This window comes from Mytilus galloprovincialis, chromosome 1, assembly GCF_965363235.1.
Source record: "Mytilus galloprovincialis chromosome 1, xbMytGall1.hap1.1, whole genome shotgun sequence".
NCBI classification, from domain to species: Eukaryota; Metazoa; Mollusca; class Bivalvia; order Mytilida; family Mytilidae; genus Mytilus; species Mytilus galloprovincialis.
The window spans coordinates 64,604,937-64,625,317 of NC_134838.1; the positions used below are offsets into that span (position 1 = coordinate 64,604,937).

The 20,381-nt window shown below is 31.5% G+C and overlaps 1 protein-coding gene across 1 annotated transcript in view; it reads left to right on the plus strand.

Moving 5' to 3' along the window:
- Window positions 1-9,118, plus strand: part of LOC143081472 (allene oxide synthase-lipoxygenase protein-like) — a 36,115-nt gene extending 26,997 nt beyond the window's left edge. Inside the window, exons 11-15 of the mRNA XM_076257361.1 lie at window positions 975-1,083; window positions 1,769-1,860; window positions 3,638-3,811; window positions 6,122-6,285; window positions 8,771-9,118. Of these exons, the coding sequence (XP_076113476.1) occupies window positions 975-1,083; window positions 1,769-1,860; window positions 3,638-3,811; window positions 6,122-6,285; window positions 8,771-8,885 (654 nt within the window). The 3' untranslated portion in view covers window positions 8,886-9,118. The remainder of the gene's footprint in view (window positions 1-974; window positions 1,084-1,768; window positions 1,861-3,637; window positions 3,812-6,121; window positions 6,286-8,770) is intronic.
- The last annotated feature ends 11,263 nt before the right edge of the window (window positions 9,119-20,381 follow it).

A 20,381-nucleotide genomic window follows, 5' to 3' on the forward strand; every position in this document is an offset into this window, starting at 1 on the left:
ACTGATTGCCTCTTCTATAGAATACCATTTTAGCCTCTGAGTGAATATGACATTTTAAGGTCTTACATTCATTTCGCCTTGTGGAATAAAAGTCTTCAATGCTTGCGTAATACGTAATTTATGCCCTCTCGAGTGGAGAGTCGATCACGGGGAGGGACTGACATATGTTGGTTACTTGTATGCATACATATACTGATTTATTTATTTTTATTGATTTCTGTTACGACAAAGGTATATCTTGTATTTCGTTTTATAATAAATCGGAATTTTAATCATTATATCCTTTTAAGTTTAAGAATGTTGGCTAGAAATCTATTCAGTGCACATTTACGTTACCAATTCAATATTTGACTTTTACTTCCGCGATTTTGAATAAGCTCTACGAAAACAGGCAGCTATGGGGTGTTTTCCATGAGACAAATGTCTATTTTAAACAATAGAACCAGGACTTTCAACAGCTTGATGACATCGTAGGTCTTCAAAGCACGTACTGTAAATAATTCGGAGACACATTTCATTGTTAGTTTTTTCGATACAGGTGAACCACATAGTCAAATGTTCAATGAAAAAGTTTTCCTCAATACATGAAAATTGATACCAACGAACATAAAGGAATCCACGTTTCGTTTGAAAAAAACTCTAAGTTTAAAAGAACAGGACCGAAGAATGGCAAGCCTTAGCGTATGTCATACATTTCTATACTATTTTTGTACAGTAATGTCTTATTCGTGAATGATATTACTTTGTTTAAAATTATTACTAGAGGATAGTTAACCCATTTGCTGGTGATAGTGCAAATATATTGCATGACATGGGGTTCACTTAATGCTCACACTAAGCCATAACCTTTAATATGATGAGGTAACATATAGACTTTTGTATTATAAAATTCTATAAATTGTTTATTACTCGTCATATTTGTTTTTGAATGCATGGGAACCAAATGCGTCATTCACAAATGTTTATGTTTTCAGGTTTTTGAAGAATCTGTTTTAAAAGGCGCCTATCACATGAGGGATGATGGGCTTCTCCTTTATGATGCAATCAAAACTTACGTTCAAAAATATGTGGCTCACTATTACTGTAAGTCCCACTAAATTCATGATAATTAATTGACAATATTAACCTATTTTTCTGGAAATTCGTGAACGTTTTATTTCTATATTTGCACTTCAATTATATAACATATCTAGATTCCAATCCAAATTTGGAAACAGTTTGTGTCTTGCATTGCAGACTTTCATTGTGTGTCTTTTATTCCTGAATGTCAACTGTGTGTTATTCATAGTTGCTTTCAATTGTGTCTTTTGTCAGCGCTTCTTGTATGACTGATTTCCAACCCTGTTTCGTTTAGCAATTAATATTTTTTTCTTAATTATTATTCTAGTTTCTGCATTACAGATAACTTTAAATTGGTCCAATCATTTATAGTGAATAATAATACAGTTTTGTAAGGGTATATTCAATAATATTCAAAAGTATTTATGTTGTAACTTTGATTTTAAGTTGTTGTTTTTTTTACATTTTAAATGCTAGTTCTAAAGTATAAACAACCTCATCCGTCTTGAAAACGATACCAGGCTTGTAGATTTTGACGACGTTTGCGTGTTTCGTCTCATAAGTAACGCTCAAATCAAACAAAGTTGAGAGTCTTAACACATGACACAGAAATAATCAGCTATAGGTCACAGTACGACATTTAACAATGAACAAAGCCCATATCGTAAGCCTATATTAATAGTTATCACAACTTCATTTTTATTTTTAGCCGTAGAAGGTTCAATGAAAGCTGACTATGAAATACAGAACTGGGGCGCAGAAATTGTGAAATCAAGGGATGATAGTGGTGTAGGAATTTTGGTTCGTATTTTCTAATTAAGTTGTATATATATTACATCGTTCTCAATATTCCAAAAACATTACAATCATTGCGCCAATTCCTTGAAAAGAAATCTGTGAAAATATGACCTCTCATAATTGTTTACTTACATTAGTGGTAAACTGAAATGCAGTTTTAAACGGATAAATTATTTTCTTATTGTAACGTTACGGTGATAAACCTTTTATTGTAAATAGTATCCGTGTCAGATTTCCAATCTTATAATAACTTGTTCATTCGTCTCCTTGTATGTTCTTTAAAAAAAGTCAACTAGACTGTATAGAACTTAATTAAAGTCAACTTATCGATCTTCGATGTTTGGTGTGTATTTCTGGATTCAGTGGCAACAGGAACTCTCAAAGAAACAGTTTCAGAAAACAAAAAGTCTTATAAATGCAATTAAAACTATAATCTCATAACTAACGAATAATATCAAAATTCAAGATCGTCTATGGTCAACCAACAACTAATGAGTGGCAGATTACAAAATTAAGCAACTTAGAAATAATGCAATACATCATTGCTAGTGTCAAAAAGAATAACTACATGGTGAATGTATCTTTGAAATCCTACAGTTAAGTAAGTAAACAGCTATAATATTAACTGTAAGGTATATCACATATTCAAATACTGGTATATTGTTCATTTGTTTGGTTTTTTTGGTGAAGTAACAATTGATATAAGTACTCTTTATTTTATTGTATGTATGTTCCGGACCATATGAGTATTTGGACCATACGCGTATGGTCATGACCATATGCGTATACTCATATGGTCCGACCATACGCGTATGGTCCGACCGTACGCGTATGGTAGGACCATATGAGTATAATACTCGTTTGGTTATTAACGGGCCGGACCATATGAGTATTTGGACCATATAGGTATATTTATTTTTCCAAATTACATTATAAACGTTTCAATAATACAAGAACTTTATCTAAAAAAAACAGTGATGGTTTAAAACATGACAATTTTTTAATTTTATAATAAAAAAAACTACGTAAAAATTTAATATTGATGCCATAGTTAGTTTTCATCGCTAGTTACATTAGTGCATGTAGGCTTGGATGACATTCACTTCCACACGGTATCATAGCTTTTTTGCATTTGCAAGTTTTGTGCACGATCTTTTTCATTTACACATTTTTTTTGCGAGTGAAAAACAAGCCTTTTTTGCAGCTGCGTACAGTGATACCGAGGTCTTTGGCAATTCTGATGTCTACAGTGTTTTTAAGAAGCTCTAGATCTCAAATATCGTAAAATGGTTGACTGCAATACACCATCTTCACAACACAACTTAAATAAACTAATAGTATGCTACTTTCCAGTGACTTCTTATGTAACAGTTCATTAAGAAATTTTTGGAATTTAATTTTTTAGTCGACATATTGCCATTTACTCGTAATAACAAATCGGTTATGACCATCGGTAATGACCATCGGTATAAAATGTGTATACTTTAAATTTGACAATTAAGTAAAATTAACAATGTGAAACTTCTTATTTTTATTTAGCTTATCTTTTTATTATAATATAACGATAAAATTACCTATATGATAGCGTCTTTTGAATGAACGGTCATACCATATGAAGAGTTTAGAAGTATTAAAAGTAAACTGTAACATAGTGTTAATTAACCCGACCATACGCGTATGGTCCAAATACTCATATGGTCCGGAACATGTATATATTAATTAGTAAGTACATGATTTTTTCCCCAAAAGTAACACCAACATATAATACAACATATTGCAGGGTGTTCCAAATAATGGTCACTTTGAAACAATTGACCAACTAGTGGTGACATTGACAGCCATTATCTATACATGCAGTGTCGCCCATGCTGCAGCTAACTTCCAACAGTATGACGAATATAGTGCTCCGTTTAGATTCCCATTCACCATGCATGGAGTTCCTCCTAAGGATAAGGTAAGACCTGTTCGGGGTTTTTTTTGTAAAATTAATAATGAAAAACCAAATAATAGCTTACTTAACACGGGAATGCAATCTAGTGACACACAGAGATATGAGCATATTAAAAATGAAAGGGACTTTTTATTCATCTGTACATAAAACAATGTAAAAGGATTCGCCTTCTTACTGTACAGTTCAACTGATCACATAAACAGTAACACCTAATTCCTCCGAACAACACTTGATCGATAGAGTCAGACTGGAGCTGCAAATAATGATATTACCTTGAATTTTACCAAGCGTCAACGAAAACTGCAACAAATATTTACAAAATCAAAAAAATGTTTACTCTAAAAAGGAAAATGACAAAAACACCCAACTCCAATGTAAGTTCAGAACGGAGAGTTCCTAATCAAATTACAAAATATAATGTGCAAACATATCAAACGAATGGATGATACCTGTCATATTCCTTACTTGTTACGGGCATTTTATTATGTAGAAAATGGTGGACTAAACTTTGGTTAATATAAAGTTAAACCTCTCACTTGTATGGCAGTCGCATACAATTCCATTATATTGACAACGATGTGTGACCAAAACAAACAGACATAATAGAAGACCAATTGGTGGCCTTCGGCTGTTGTCTGCTCTTTGTTCGGATTGTTGTCTCTTTGACACATTCCCCATTTCGATTCTCAATTCTATATCGATTCTATAATATATCGATAAAAATGTTCAAAATAGAGATTTCTCGCTGCATTGAAGACCCATTGGAGGCTTTCGGCTGCTGTCTGCTCTATGGTCGGATGGTTGTCTCTTTGACACATTCACCATTTCCATTCTCAATTCTATACAACAAAGAAACACAAAAATGCATATAGGAAAGCACATTTGCAAAACTGAAAAACAACAATACAAAAATTTACCATGGCACAATAACACAATACCTAGATGCATAAGTACCAAGCCACGTCAAATGGATATTACTGCAAATAAATTAAACAGTAAAAGATATATTCACAAAGACAAATAAAAGAATACGATAAAACACATCAGTTCCTATAAGCTATACTTTAAGACCATGGTGTATTTTGTGAAGTTGATAAGGAATATTTATCAACAAGGTCTTGGTACCTTCAGATGAATATGATTCGAAAAAGAACGACAAGTCTTTGGTTCATCTACATTCTGCTCAAACACTGGTGACATTTTATAAAGAGTCGCAACTGCAAGCTCTTGAATGTCGATATGTATTTCCCAAAAGCAGATGAAGTTGGTATATTGCTTCAAAGATAGGGGAAATTGATAATTTCTTGAAATCTAAATCGTCTCGCTTGTCATATATTCTGTAGTAAATAATTTGAATTACATGACAAATATTTATAAGAACATGTGATCAAGTCTCAATTTGTAAAAGCAAACCAGTATAGTTCAAAGTACGGTTGCCAACAAAGACCCTGGGTTCACACAGTAAGCTATAAATGGCATAAACTATGACTTGCGTAAAGCTATTCAAACGGGAAACCAAGGGTCTAATATATATAAAAAAAATAGAAACGAGAAACACTTATGAACCACAGCAAAAAACGACAAACCACTGAACATCAGGTTCCTTAATTAGGACACGTGCAAACAAATGCAACAAGTTTAAACGTTTCAATAGGTACAAACCTTCAATCTTACCCGAACCAATAATGTCACATGTACATCGCAACATAGAAAGAATGCTTTCTGCTTGTTTCATTCGACATAAAACAAATGTATTTGTTGTTTCTTCTTTAGATCCTCTTATCGAAAAAAAATTAGTGGTATCATCGGGGCTAGGTGTCAATCAGTAGTGTTATCAAAGCATTAGTTGTGATAAACGGTTTATCAAAGTTCCATCTGGATTATAGTTTTTAAGGGTTGACACATATTTGATTACATGACTCAAAATTGGTGCTATAATAAACAGTAAAAAGATCAAATATATCTTGATAATAACGCATTAAAACAAACAAGAACATCTGAAAAGTATCTTTATTGTACATTTTAACACATGTCGTAGGAAAGTTTAATATGAACGTCCTGTGTCAAGGAAAATCGCACGGATTCCTCTTTGGATACTTTAGTTGACAGGATACATGTATATCGAAAGAACAGTCTGAGTGTAAAAAAAAGAAAATCAAAGATTGACAGTTCATGTGAGATACATAAAAATAGACAAGAATAAATAACATCTCTCGATAATAAACCCTTTATACATTGATAAAATAGCAGCCTTCATATTATTTAATATGAAGCTTCTCAAATATTATTTTTTTATCATTTTATTTATTTTAGAGTCCAGTAGTGATTGAAACTATCTTGAAGTCTATTGCTAATCGAGCTGAGCTTCTCGGAGTAATGTCAATAACAAAAGTACTTAGTGAGAAGGCAACACAAAGTCTTGGTGATTTTGAAAAGCAGTTGATTGTAGATCCACCGGCAATACAAATTGTAGATGAGTAAGTTTAAACTTTGTACAGAGTTAATATTTCTGATGTTTCCTTTCTAAATTATTAAGGATATTAGTAATAGAGTATTCTTTATGGTTGTAAACTACTTTGATAAATGAAGTTTTTATATCATGCCTTAGCATCTGTTACGAATCTATGCCCTTTTGTAAAAGGTAGGTAACAAATGTTTTTGTAATTTTAAACATAAAACGTGTACTTGCATTAAAATCGCCAGACGGACATGCAAATATTATAAGAGTTTGGTCGGTTTAATGAGTTAGTATATATAATACAAAACATTCAATATTTTCGCCAGTTACAGATTAAACCATAGGGTGGTCTATCTCATTTACAGCAGCTGTATAAATGTTTTGCTTATTATATTTTGTTCTGAATAAGAAATAATGATTGGCATTTCAAACACCTCGCATAATTTACAGTCAGTGCTATTAGTACTTACTTTAAGTTTTAGTAAACTTTAATGTAGCTTCAAAAGTGGTAAATTTCTCAACTATTTTATGAAGGACTTCTTTAATTAGATTGTCGAAGCTATTTACTACCTGTACGAACTGTGACGCCCGTATATGACACGGAAACCAGGCGTAAAAATCATACTTTATCCTGGCGGCATTGCAGTGTTTACTGAATGCATGTCCAGGCGTCAACCAGGCGTAAACCAGGCGTAAATTAGGCGTAACTAAGGCGTAAACCAGGCGTAAAATTAGGCGTAATATTTAAATGAGTACGCCTGGTTCACAAAAAAATAGGCGTAATATGCAAATGAGTACGCCTGGTCAATAAATAAACCAGGCGTAATATCCTTACATAATACTACACTTATTTTAGTTCAGTGTATTAACCCTAAGCTGTGTACTTTTGTGTATCGATACAAACTTCTGTACTGTTGCTTTTATTTCTTATTGTTTGACAAAAAACTTGAAATATTAACCATTGAAGAAGCTAATATAGAAATAAATACATTTTATGCAGACAATGGCTCAAATAAGTTTAAGTTTAAATCAGAATTATAACAACTATTTTTTCTTGAAATAGCATTTTAACTAAGTTGTTTTTGAAAATTATTGTCTTTTGAACTAATTTATAAATGATAATACTGCAATTTAACTTTAAGTAAAAGATTTTAATGTTATTTATCCAAGGATAAAGGTTTTGGGATTTCAAAAATTCTGATAGAACATAATACTTTTAAATAACTTAGTTATACTCACATTATTATTATTTACCATGCATAACTACTTTCCTTTTATTTCACAATTTTCATTTATTTATTAGATTCAGTATTTCCAATTTCAGATTCTTCCAAAAAGCACAAAACAAGCAAATTATCCCTGAATATATGAAGCTGCCATGTGTCCAACCTTTACACACTAAAACCAAAGAGCCAAATTTTGAAAAAAAAATCCCATGATCCTTTAAACAAAGCATTATGGGTATTTCTATTTACGCCATACCAACAGTTTTACGCCCGTAAGAAAATTTACGTCTTGCCTATTTCAATTTACGCCCGTAAGAAAACTTACGCCTTGCTTATTTCAATTTACGCCAGGTTAACTGCTTTTTTCTACGCCCGTAAGGACTACAAATTTACGTTTCCTGCTCCCTTACGCTTGGATCTAGACACGTAACTACCACTTACGCCTGGTTTACGCCTTATTTCCAGGCGTAATACGCCTTATAATTTCGTACGGGTAAGTGCATTTCAAAAGTAAAACCACAAAAGTACTGCACTCCGAAGAAAAATTCAAAACGGAAAGTCCTAATCAAATGATAAATTTAAAAGCTCAAACACATCAAACGAATGGACAACAACTGTCATATTCCTGACTTGGTACACGCATTTTCTTAAGTAGAAATTAGTGGATAAAACCTGCATTTATAGCTAGCTAAACCGTTCACTTGTATGACAGTCGCATAAAATTCCATTATATTGATAACGATAGGTGAACGTTCGTGCGTTCGTCCGTCGATTCGTGCGATCATCCATCTGTTCGTCTGTCCCGCTTCAGGTTAGTGTTTTTGGTCAAAGTAGTTTTTGATGAAGTTGAAGTCCAATTAACTTGAAACTTAATACACATGTTTCATATGATATGATCTTTCGTATGTTTTTACCATATAAGAGTTTTGAACCCAATTTCATGTTACACTGAACATAGATAAAGATAGTACTAGTAAGGCATCCGTGTACTTTGGACATGTTCTTGTTTGTTTTTCTTGAAGACGTCTTCTGACAAACACGTTGACTTCTTCATCGGCATGTAGACATAAAAAATTTAGAAAATACATAATATCAAACCTGAAAACAAATGTTTGGTATATTATTCTTGTGGGTCTTTGAACGGAATTTTATTTTTTCGATGTTCAAGTTCATATACCAGACAACACCACTGTAATAAATCGTGCAACTGTTTTTTAAATTCTTAAATACTTTCTTTAGTTGTTTGTTCATTAGTCCGTCATCTTGGTGTCTTTGTAGATTTCGACAAAGCTTATGGGATGTAGGGAAAAGGATTGACGAGCGCAACAAAAGTCGGGAGCATCCATATGAATGGCTTCATCCTTCTGCGATACCAAATGCCATTAGCATATAAAGTTGTGTCTATGTTGTATTAACTAAACACTATCATACAGAATATTTACCATATTAATAGTAATTTCTGAGGATCAATCTATATTTGTAAACTGTTGGTTTAATTATATGATTTGACCTCACCATAACTTTATATGTTTCTTTATATGCTTGGTATACTTAGCCTACTTGAACCAGCATCTTAATAATTTTTTTTATGTCCAATGTACATGGAATTAAAACAAATAACTAGCATCAGTGTTTCTTGTATTTTGAAACGAGTCTCTTATTCAACAAATTTAATGGCATTGTTTTTGCTGAATAAGTTAAACTGGTCTGTTTTAAAGAACTCGTGCTTCCCTGCTATATATTATTAAAATCAAAAATATTAGAAGATATAAGGTGTGCGTCGTTGACTTTGATAGATGAGAAGCTGTTAACGTTATTTTTTGTTAGCTGTCGTAATGCCAAATAAAGTTATACTTCAGGAGTACAAATCAATTCACAAGTATTGCAGGTACTGACAGTCGCATCAAATTCCATTACATCTACAACGATGAGTGAATAAAACAGACACAATAGGCAAAAATGTCAATATAGGTGTACAGCAGTCAAATAAATTTAATATGTAATCTACGTCAGCATGTTATACCCTGTTTAGAGAATACGACCAGAATGCTAATGTTTGGTTTTGATTTAAACTATAGATCGTTACAAATAACCAATACATAATTACTGATGTGCCTACGCGTTCAATTTTGTCAGACCTGGATTACATTAGTGATACTGTTATTGAACAGATAAAGCAACTCGAACAGCTGACACACCCTTAAATATATATCAATAATTGGGTTGCTGGACATAGGTTGTTTTAATAATCTAGTGAAAGTTCAGAGGATTACAAAATATAAAGGGAACATTAAAAATCAACACCCTTAATCGTACCATTTTGAACATACTTTTATCTTCTTTTGAATGTCTGTCAGGTTGTTTGCCTGTTTCGTGGAACTTTTATTTTTGGGGTGGAAAAAATATAGCCATAGTGGAAATTTGAATTGATTTTTGTTCATCATTATGCTGCCTGCTATATTTTATGTGTATTTTTGTACTCCAGTATTCATGTTCACGAGTGACGTTTTTATGAATTTAATGCTTAGTTAAAACAAATACACTAGAGCTTGATTATTGACTCCTCTTTTTTTAATGTATGGTGATGTAGATTCTTTCTTTAACATTTCTTTGAATTGTCCTTATTTTCATGTGTTCATTCTTCTTTGCATACAATTACAGTAGACGTAGTTCAACATGTCCAAATTTACTACACCTTCCTCATTTTCCTCGTTTAATAAATAGTAGGAACGAACCCTGTACTTTGTGCTCTTTGATGAATTACACCCAAAGACAATGGTGTTGATTTGTGTGATCTCAGCAAAGTGTAAAGAAAATACTGCAGCGTACGTCATGACAAACTTTTGGGTACAGTAAAAGCAACAGTAGTATACTGCTGTTCAAAAGTCATAAATTGAATATGAGAAAACAAATCCGGGCTACAAAATTAAACCGCGGGAAACACCGAAACAATAGAAACACTAGAGTGCACCAAAAAGAAACGGCAATGCAACATAACAAAGAAACGAACTATTATATTACAACTGTCATATTCCTGACTTAATAGTGGACATGTTAAGAAAAAAGTTAAAGGTTGAACGCGGTTAAACATTTTAATGTTGTGTCGTTGTTCTCCTCTAACATTAAATACGTTTCCCTCAGTTTTAGTTTGTTACCCCGATTTTGTTTTTTGTCCATAGATTTATGAGTTTTGAACAGCGGTATACTACTGTTGCCTTTATCTAAATTATTGAAATAAAGAGCCGATACATAAAAAATACAATAAATATGACTATTTGCTAGATATGTACATCTACTATCCTGATGCAGATTTGGTTTTCATATTATTAGTAGTATATCCTATTAATAAATTTTCCTAGCTTACATAATTAGTTTTAATTTCTAAAATGCCTGTGTCAATTGAGTCAGTTCTTGCAAGAAATCCATTAGCGAAAACACAGCCTAAATTATTCCATAAGCTTTCAAAAATAGTAACATTAAACGTCGTCCAAAATAAACTACATATATTCATTCTTAAAAGAGGGACGAAAGATACCAAAGGGACAGTCAAACTCATAGATTGAAAATAAACTGACCACGCCTTGGCTAAAGATAAAAAGACAAACAGACAAATATTAACCAATACCATCAATTATCTACTTTTGGAAAAAAGTAAGGTTGTTATACATATATAGAACATGTATAAAGAAGCAATTCTATCTGCTTATTTAACGGCACTTGTTGATGTTTCGGGCTGATATCGACTGGTAGGCTTTATAATTATAACCGATTCCCGTTTGGAAATAATTATACATTTTGGTTTGAAGTTGATAACATTTACATTTTTGTCATGAAATTGATATTTTTTCTGATAACAATTGTTATAGTCATCAAAACTGCGAAACAGCAGTTGCATTGGATCGCTTGACTGGCAAACACCCAACGTAGCGTAGCAAGAAAAACGTTACAACTGTTGATAATCATTACAATATGATTAGTCTGAAATGCATATATTGATGCAGCTTATAAAAGAGCGCTTTGATTTATTTATTTTCAATCCTCTTCGTGCGCATTTGCACATGACGCCACCGCCAAAGCCCTCCACTGTTGCCTGTCTTGTGCCTTTCTTTCTGCTTCTCCCCGTGTCATTCCTATGATTCTCAATTCACTCTCTATTGTGCGTCGCCATGTCTCTTTCGGTCTACCTCTCTCTATTTCAAGAGAAATTTATGTCATAGTATACAAAAAAAAAACCAAAGCATCCCGTGTGATATGATTGAAAGGACATATAGAGTATACGCTAATAAGACATAAAGTAATAGCAGCATATCAAACTCAATCACAAATTAGAACATATTTTATTATATTTGATTGATTGATAACTGTTATTTACAAAACATCCAGAAACTTATATTAGACACATGTGTATACGATGAAAGCAACTAAATATGACATCAGTCGTCATTCTGAAATAGAATAAATAATAAAATATTAAAAAGAATGCACATAAAAAAAGAAAGCATCAATTAAAAAATTTGTATCGCTATAATGTATACAATAGTCACATTTATAAAAACTTTCTCTTTTAAATTAAGATAAACTTGTTCGATTCATGAATCAACATACATAACCTATGTTAACAAAAAAGGTAGAACATGATTTCCTTCATCCAAAAAAAAACAAAACATTGAGATATTTCCAACTTATATTTCCGACAAGACTCGTGTCGTAATGGCAATCAAAACATGTGACAGGGTTCAACTTTTTTCTACGATACACATCGTCAACGTTTTGATATCAATCAGATAAAATACGGAAATGAACATACACTTAAAATAAGTACATTGTAGTTCTACAGTCTAATTGACGAATGACGTAAACCCGAAATCTGTTTTTGTTTACATGAAGAAATAATTTCATCTGAAACTAGATTTAAAAACAGAAGTTAAAGTCTCATTTTATTTTATATTCTATTGAATAAATAGTTCATGTCCTATGCGTCCTTTGTGCAATAACAATGAAACTGACAAACTTACTACTTATATTCCTTGATTGATTATATAAGGCTACATCTTCTCATAATCATAATCAACAAATTTTAGGTTATATTTGACCATTTCTTAATAACTTTGGGTAAACGTAAAGTTCGTGAAGTTCACTTTTTATCTTCAACGTAGTAATCTGCATTGTCAAATTATCAAAATGTAAAACGAAGAACAACTTTGTTTATTTTACCATCAAATGAATAAGAATTAAAGAGTTATCTTTCTTATGCTAACATGTCGCGTTAACCACTTTCATATACCTGTTCTTTCAAAAATCAACATTGATTATTATTAAAAACATGCAGTGATAATAATGTACACATTTTAAAAACAAAACATTTTTATTTGTTTATTTCGGGGTTGAATATGGTAATTTACACTATTTATTTTCACGAGCTGAAAGGCAGTTAAGTTTAAATATGTAATGTTTTTGTGTGTTTTCTTTGTTTGAGCTACTTGAAATTGTAAACACGTATTATATGGAAGCCGATATGCACATCAAAGTTAAAGACATATAGTTAAGAAATTAGAAATATACAACATTTAAACAATAAACATTATTCACATCATTTATATGAACTTATCAATCCGGGGCCCAAAGGTTATAAGATAATCTCTGAATAACACTTTTGGAATAGGTTTTTGCAAGGCAAACATGTATTTGAAATTAATGGTTTAAATTTGTAGATAACATATATCTTTAGTATTACGAATTTCGAAAAAAAAAAATGTTTTTTTTTTTTTTTTTAATCCAGCATTATACACGTTAACTGCAATAATCATGATATATTCATTTGGAATCTGGATTGCTTCTGGTTATTTGAATAGATATAGGAAGATGTGCCAAGGTGACAACTCTTCATTCAAGTCTCAGTCAATAAGAGTAAACCATTAAAGTTCAAGGTAGGGGGAACATAGGCTATAAAATTCCTCATCAATAAGGGTTTTCGAAAAAAAATCATTTTAAGTTTTTTTTTTTGGGGTTATTTTTTTCTATTGTATGGTCTTTTGATTGAGAATATTTGGCTTGATTTAGTTTATCAGCATTACATTTTTTAAAATGATCAATAATAGTTTTATAACGACGAGTTCTTTTAACTGAATTTAACCCGATTGTTTTACATTATAAGTATCAAAGGGGTAGGCACACGAAGGTTAACATTGGCTCAATAAATAAAAATTTCTAGAAATCTTAGCAATGCAATTAACAAAAGTCTTTAAAAAACGGAAACAATATTGTTATGTTTGCAATTAAATCCGAGCATATTTATATAAAATATGTCAACACTTCTGTTCTAATGTATTGCCTAAACAATGGTTTACGTCTTAATAGACGCTTAAATAAATATATATACTAACCATTCGTTTGTATTTGGTTTCCCAAACTTTTCATTTTGATACTGAGCAAGTTCAATGTCCATGTTTCGTGGATCGCAGGAATCGGAGGAATTCCATGTAAATCTTGTCATTTGATTATTTTTATCCTTTTGTCCTGGACCAATATGAATAGTTAAAATCAATGTAGATCTGTCTTGGGCTGTCCGTAGTTTAATCTGCAGTGATCCTGTGAAAACATACTATATATATATTACTATTATTTTTTATCAACGAGTATATAATAATTTCATTTTTCATTACTATTATCTTCTTCTTCATGGAATTGTACGCATGAGTGCTACAATTGATAAATCATTTGTTAGAAACAGGTGTCTGCTATAAACAATTACAAACCAAAACAGTATTTGTCTCTTGAAACAAATAACTTAATTAATAATTATATTTTTGGATTTCATATGGTATTCGCTGGATTGTTTATATTTAGTAGAAACTGGTGAGTCTTTTGTAGACAACAAGCCAGTCTGGCTTAGAAATATATCAGCCTGATATTTTTTATGATTTTTCTATGTTTGGTAAATATTCTATAATCATTACAAATACCAGGCTGATATCAAGGTTCCAAACTCATAAAGTGTCGATTGTGGAGCAGGATCTAATTACCCTTTCGGAGCACCTGAGATCACCCCCAGTTTTTTGTGGGATTTGTGTTGCTCAGTCTTTAGTTTTCTATGTTGTTTTTTATGTATTATAATTTGTCTGTATGTCTTTTTCATTTTTAGCCATGACGTTGTCAGTTTATTTTCGATTTATGAGTTTGACTGTTCTTCTGTTATCTTTCGCCCCTCTTTTAAAGGACATCAAAAAACATTATGTACTAATATATGACCATGCAAATCACGATAGCTATGATTATATATTTCTTACAAAATTGTTAAAGCGTACATGAATTATCTTACATAAAAAATATGTTATTAAGTGTATGTTGATATAGCATATACATACCAATCTCATCATCAGAAAACATGTTCTGTGCAGTCGATACCTGAAAGAAAAGCCTCTGTTATGAGTTTTGATAATGTCAGATGTCAGCTTAAGTAGTAGTATTAATGAAACTGAAAATAAGTTAAGCATCATACATTTTAACATTTCAAGCATTAGGGGAATTAAGATAATGATATATACTTGTAAGCTGGCAAATCATTTACTGAATTCAATGACACTGGTTGCAATATTGTATTATATAGATTAACGAGAGTGTTCGTAACACATTTTCATTATATAGCCTAGAATATGACGGTCTTTTTATACTTATATAATCCCCTAACGTGGTTGCTAGTGATGGGGATTATAGATTGCCGATAAAAATTTCAGCTGCAAACCTCATTCGTTTTTGGGATAAGAACATGCTAATGAGATATGATTATTAACCCTGTTGTTTACTAGACCGACCGTCACGGTGCGTATTTCAAACGTTCTTGAATATTCTGCATGTATTTTGTTGATAAAAAAAACATGTGATTGCCCAATAGACACTTAATGCGTGTTTCTATCTTATCCTTTGTCAAATACCCTTTTCCCTTACTTTTTTCAAAATTGAAGGGTATAGTAATAGCCATTTAAATTAATCGCTTTTATTTCCGAATCCATTTAGTTTAAAGAATCTGTTACAGAAATTTAAAGCAGATAAACAAAAATAAAAATTCACTTATTGCAGACAGTGATTCACATATCGTTCTTTTTTTATTATATGAACACACCTAAAATAAAAAAGGTTTGCATCATTGTTATATCTACGCACATTTTCTGTTAGAAAAAAAACAAATGTAAAACACATACACCGAATCTATTCCTGATGTCTTTCATGATTCTTTGAGTTCAAGCGTGTTTGTTTGAGAGAGTGTTTTGTGTAAGAAAAATCCAGAATATGACAGTTGGTCTCCATTCTTTTGAAGTGTTTGAATTTTCGATTTTGACATTTGTTAAGTGACTTGACGAATTTTCCTGAGAGTTCGGGATTTCGTAGCATTACTCTTTCTATACTTGTTCTATCAGTACAACCAGTACCAATATTGTAGAAAACAAATCGATTGGTTAACAAAGAATTAAAACAAAAATATGAAAACTTTGAATTATAAACATTTTTGTATCTATTACGGACCAAATAAGTGATTTTAGAGTATATTTCATAGTGTAAAATTTTCTTGCAAAAATAAACGCTACGTTAAAAGATTACCACAGCTAGTATTTTTAACCATTTCTGTTATAAATGTAGTATCTTTAAGATTTGGAGTTAACATGGATCGATAAGATGCGCTTTACATCAAATATAGAAAAAAATCTTCATAATAAGTTATTTTGCATTATTCAAGTAAAACGTATTAATATTTGATAGAACGCGAACGTAAACCATAACACTGAACATGTTTAATATGCAGAATTCACTCAGTTGCATCATGTGCATAGAACTAACACTTTGCTTATATCAAAATGCACTCACTTATTAAGCTTTATTTAAAAAGTTTCTTATTATAAATTTTACATTACCGTATACTCTGAATTAATATTGATGCGAGTGTACTTCTTACGTGCATTAATCCGATAATGAACTAGAGAGTCAGGATAGTTCGTTTTTATTGTTATCATGATATAAATACAATTTACATGAGTTAAGATTAGTTGAAGCGGGAAATTTTCAAAATTTTAGTTCCAATATGTTACTATTTATACATGTAATATTACTGAACAGAAAATTATAAAGAATAACGTGTAATAAAAAACAAATTCTCCAGATTTCGAGTTTAGTAATGCGTGGGTTTCGTTTACATGAGGAGTTATACTGAGAGTTCGATCAAGGAAGTATATTAGATGTTAGTAGAAACGTCCTTGGTTCGATGTATTTATACGCCTCTGCAAAATTTGATAACTTGTATACAAATAGGAAATATAATGTTGACGAAACGTGAAATCTGGGATATAATAAATGAAATTTATCTATAATTAGAAACAGTTAATACTGAATACGTTTCTTCATATATTGATAATCAAACAAATGACCTGACCGAGGACAACATTTTTCTTTTTTTAAATCTAAATATTTTATCATACAACAATTACATAGTTAGTTACTTATAAAAAAAAACAGTGCTTTACAACCAAAGAAAAAAAGAGATGTTGTTTACAATCGCATAAAATTGTCAAATATATGACGAAAAAACAATGAACTATTGCATTATAAAATTACAAAGCTAAATAGAAAAAAAAACAATTATAAATCGACAAGTAATATACTGTAGACATGAATATGTACAGGAGTTCTTTAAACAAATGCATTATAACAGTATTAGGAAATTAAAGAAGTTGTCAGTGGTGGATCCAGAAATTGTCAGAATGGGTTGGGTCGCTGACTGCCTAAAAGGGGGTCTGCTCCAGTCCTGCTTAAGTGATTCCCTATATGATCAACAATAGATTTTACACTAAGGGGAGGGCGGGCAACTTGAACAGTTTTTATCCGCATCAGTGCGACGTCCATTTTCACTGAACTAGTATACATAATTGTTTAGGGGCCAGCTGAAGGACGCTGGTTGCAATATTGTATTATATAGATGTAACGAGAGAGTTCGTTACATTTTTATTATAAAGCCTAGTATATGATGATCTTTTTAAACTTCCACAATCCCCTAACGTGGTTGCTAGTGATGGTGATTATAGATTGTAGATAAAAGTTCAGCTGCAAAACTCATTTGTTTTTAGGATAAGATCATGCTAATGAGATATGATTATTAACCCTGTTGTGTACTAGACCGACCGTTCGTATTTCAAACGTTCTTGTTATCAAGGTAATAGTCTGCATGCATTTTGTTAATAAAAAAAACATGTGATTATTCAGTAGACACTTAATGCGTGTTTCTATTTTATCCTTTGTCGAATACCCTTCTAGCTGACTTTTCAAAAATTGAAGGGTACAGTAATAGCCATTTAAATTATTCGCTTCTATTTCCGAACCCATTTAGTATAAAGAATCGATTTCAGAAATTTAAAGTAGATGAACAAAAATACAAATTCATTTATTGCAGACAGTGATTCACAGATCGTTCTTTCTTTTTGTAATATGATCACACCTGTTCAAATAAAAAAGGTCTGCATCGTTGTTATATCTACGCACATTTCTACTCGAAAAAAATTACACCGAATTTATTCTCGATGTCTTTGATGATTCTTTGAGTTCAACCGTGTTTGTTTGAAAACGTGTTTTTGTGTAAGAAAAATACATTATATGACAGTTTTTCTCCATTCTTTTGAAGTGTTTAAACTCATGATTTTGACATTTGATAAGTGACATGACGAATTTTCCTTAGAGTTCGGGATTTCGTTTCTTAACTCTTTCTATACTTGTTTATCAGTACAAGCAGTTACCAATACTGTAGAAATCAAATCGATTGGTTAACAAAGAATTAAACAAAATTATGAAAACTATTAATGATGGTATCTTTAAGATTTAGAGTTAACACGGATCGATAAAAGAGGAACGAAAGATACCAGAGGAACAGTCAAACTCATAAATAGAAAATAAACTGACAACACCAATTGCTAAAAATGAAAAAGACAAACAGACAAACAATAGTATACATGACACAACATAGAAAACTAAAGAATAAACAACACGAACCCAACCAAAAACTAGGGGTGACTGCAGGTGCTCCGAAAGGATAAGATACGCTTTACATCAAATACAGAAAAAAAATCTTCAAAATAAGTCATTTTGCATACCTGTATTTTTCAAGTATAACGTTTTTAATTTTTTGGTAGAAATCGAACGTAAACCAAAACACTGAACATGTTTAACATGCAGAATTCACACAGTTGCATAGAACTAGCACTAAATTGAATGCAATCACTGTTTAAGCTCTATTTAAAAAGTGTCTTATTATAATTTTTACATTATCGTATACCCTTAATTAATATTGATGCGATTGTACTTCTTACGTGCATTAATCCGATAAATAACTAGAGAGTCTTGATAGTTCGTTTTTATTGTTATCATGATATAAATACAATTTACATGGGTTAAGATTAGTTGAAGCGGGAAATTTTCAAAATTTGAGTTCCAATATGTTACTATTTATACATGTAATATTACTGAACAGAAAACTATAAAGAATAACGTGTAATAAAAAACAAATTTCCAGATTTCGAGTTTAGTAATGCGTGGGTTTTGTTTACATGAGGAGTTATGCTGAGAGTTCGATCAAGGAAGTATATTAGATGTTAGTAGAAACGTCCTTGGTTCGATGTATTTATACGCCTCTGCAAAATTTGATAACTTGTATACAAATAAGAAAAATAATGTTGACGAAATGTGGAATCTGGGATATAATAAATGAAATTTATCTATAATTAGAAACAGTTAATACTGAATACATTTTTCATATATTGGCAATCAAACAAATGACCTGACCGAGGACAACATTCTTTTTTTTAAATCTAAATATTTTATCATACAACAATTACATAGTTAGTTACTTATAAAAACAGTGCTTTACAACAAAAGAAAAAAAGAGATGTTTACAATAAAGAAGTTGTCAGCGACGGATCCAGAAAATGTCAGAAGGGCACTGACTGCCTTAGAGGGGTCTGCTTCAGTCATGCTTCGGTGATTCCCTACCTCATCAACAATAAATGTTACAAAAAGGGAACGGCGGGCAGCCTGGACTGATCTAACCCGATTCTGGTTGTTCATTAAAAAAATAAGTGTAATTTTCATACATTTGTAGGACTCCAAATTGCGATGGTACCCTAAAGAGCGAGGGTCTACGCTAAAGTACGATGGTGTCTTACGCTTTAGTACGATGGTTGATTGTTTGCTAAAGTACGATGGTATAACATGATAAAGTGCGATGGACCAAAAGGGTAAGATTATAGGGCTAAAAACGAGAAAGAACATGGATGTTAAAAAAAATGTATTTTTGCAAAAGCAAGGAAGCTAGAGTATAAGTATGTTATAGTCTTTATAATTTACCGGTAGGCTTAAGTGATTGTTCTTTAATTTAGAAGACCGACCACGTTGTTTGTATTTCTTAAATGGTAAAATGGTGTCACCAAAAAAATCCAATTCAGGCGTATCAATTATTTGGATCATTGGTGTAGCTTACCGTTCACACTGTCTAACAGTTATGTTAATTAACACATCCCCCAGGCCTAACTTACGGTCGTTATTGTAAATAACTGATACAAAACTCGTACACCATAGTTTTCTGAATGTATGATGTTTATTGCATAATACTTTAATTCAAATACGAGAGAAAGGAGATGTTGTCCAAGTTTTCTACATTTTCGTAGAGAGAAAAAATACATGTTTTTTTTCTTACAATGTTAAAACTAGTGATTGAGCGGAAAATCTATTATAATTTACGCCTGAAAACATGTTCCTTTTTTAACAGACGCTTCTTTTCGATAAAATCTACAATATTTTAACCGCGGAGACCGCAAGTAATTTATCCTGAACTGCAATTAACGTACAAATAATTATT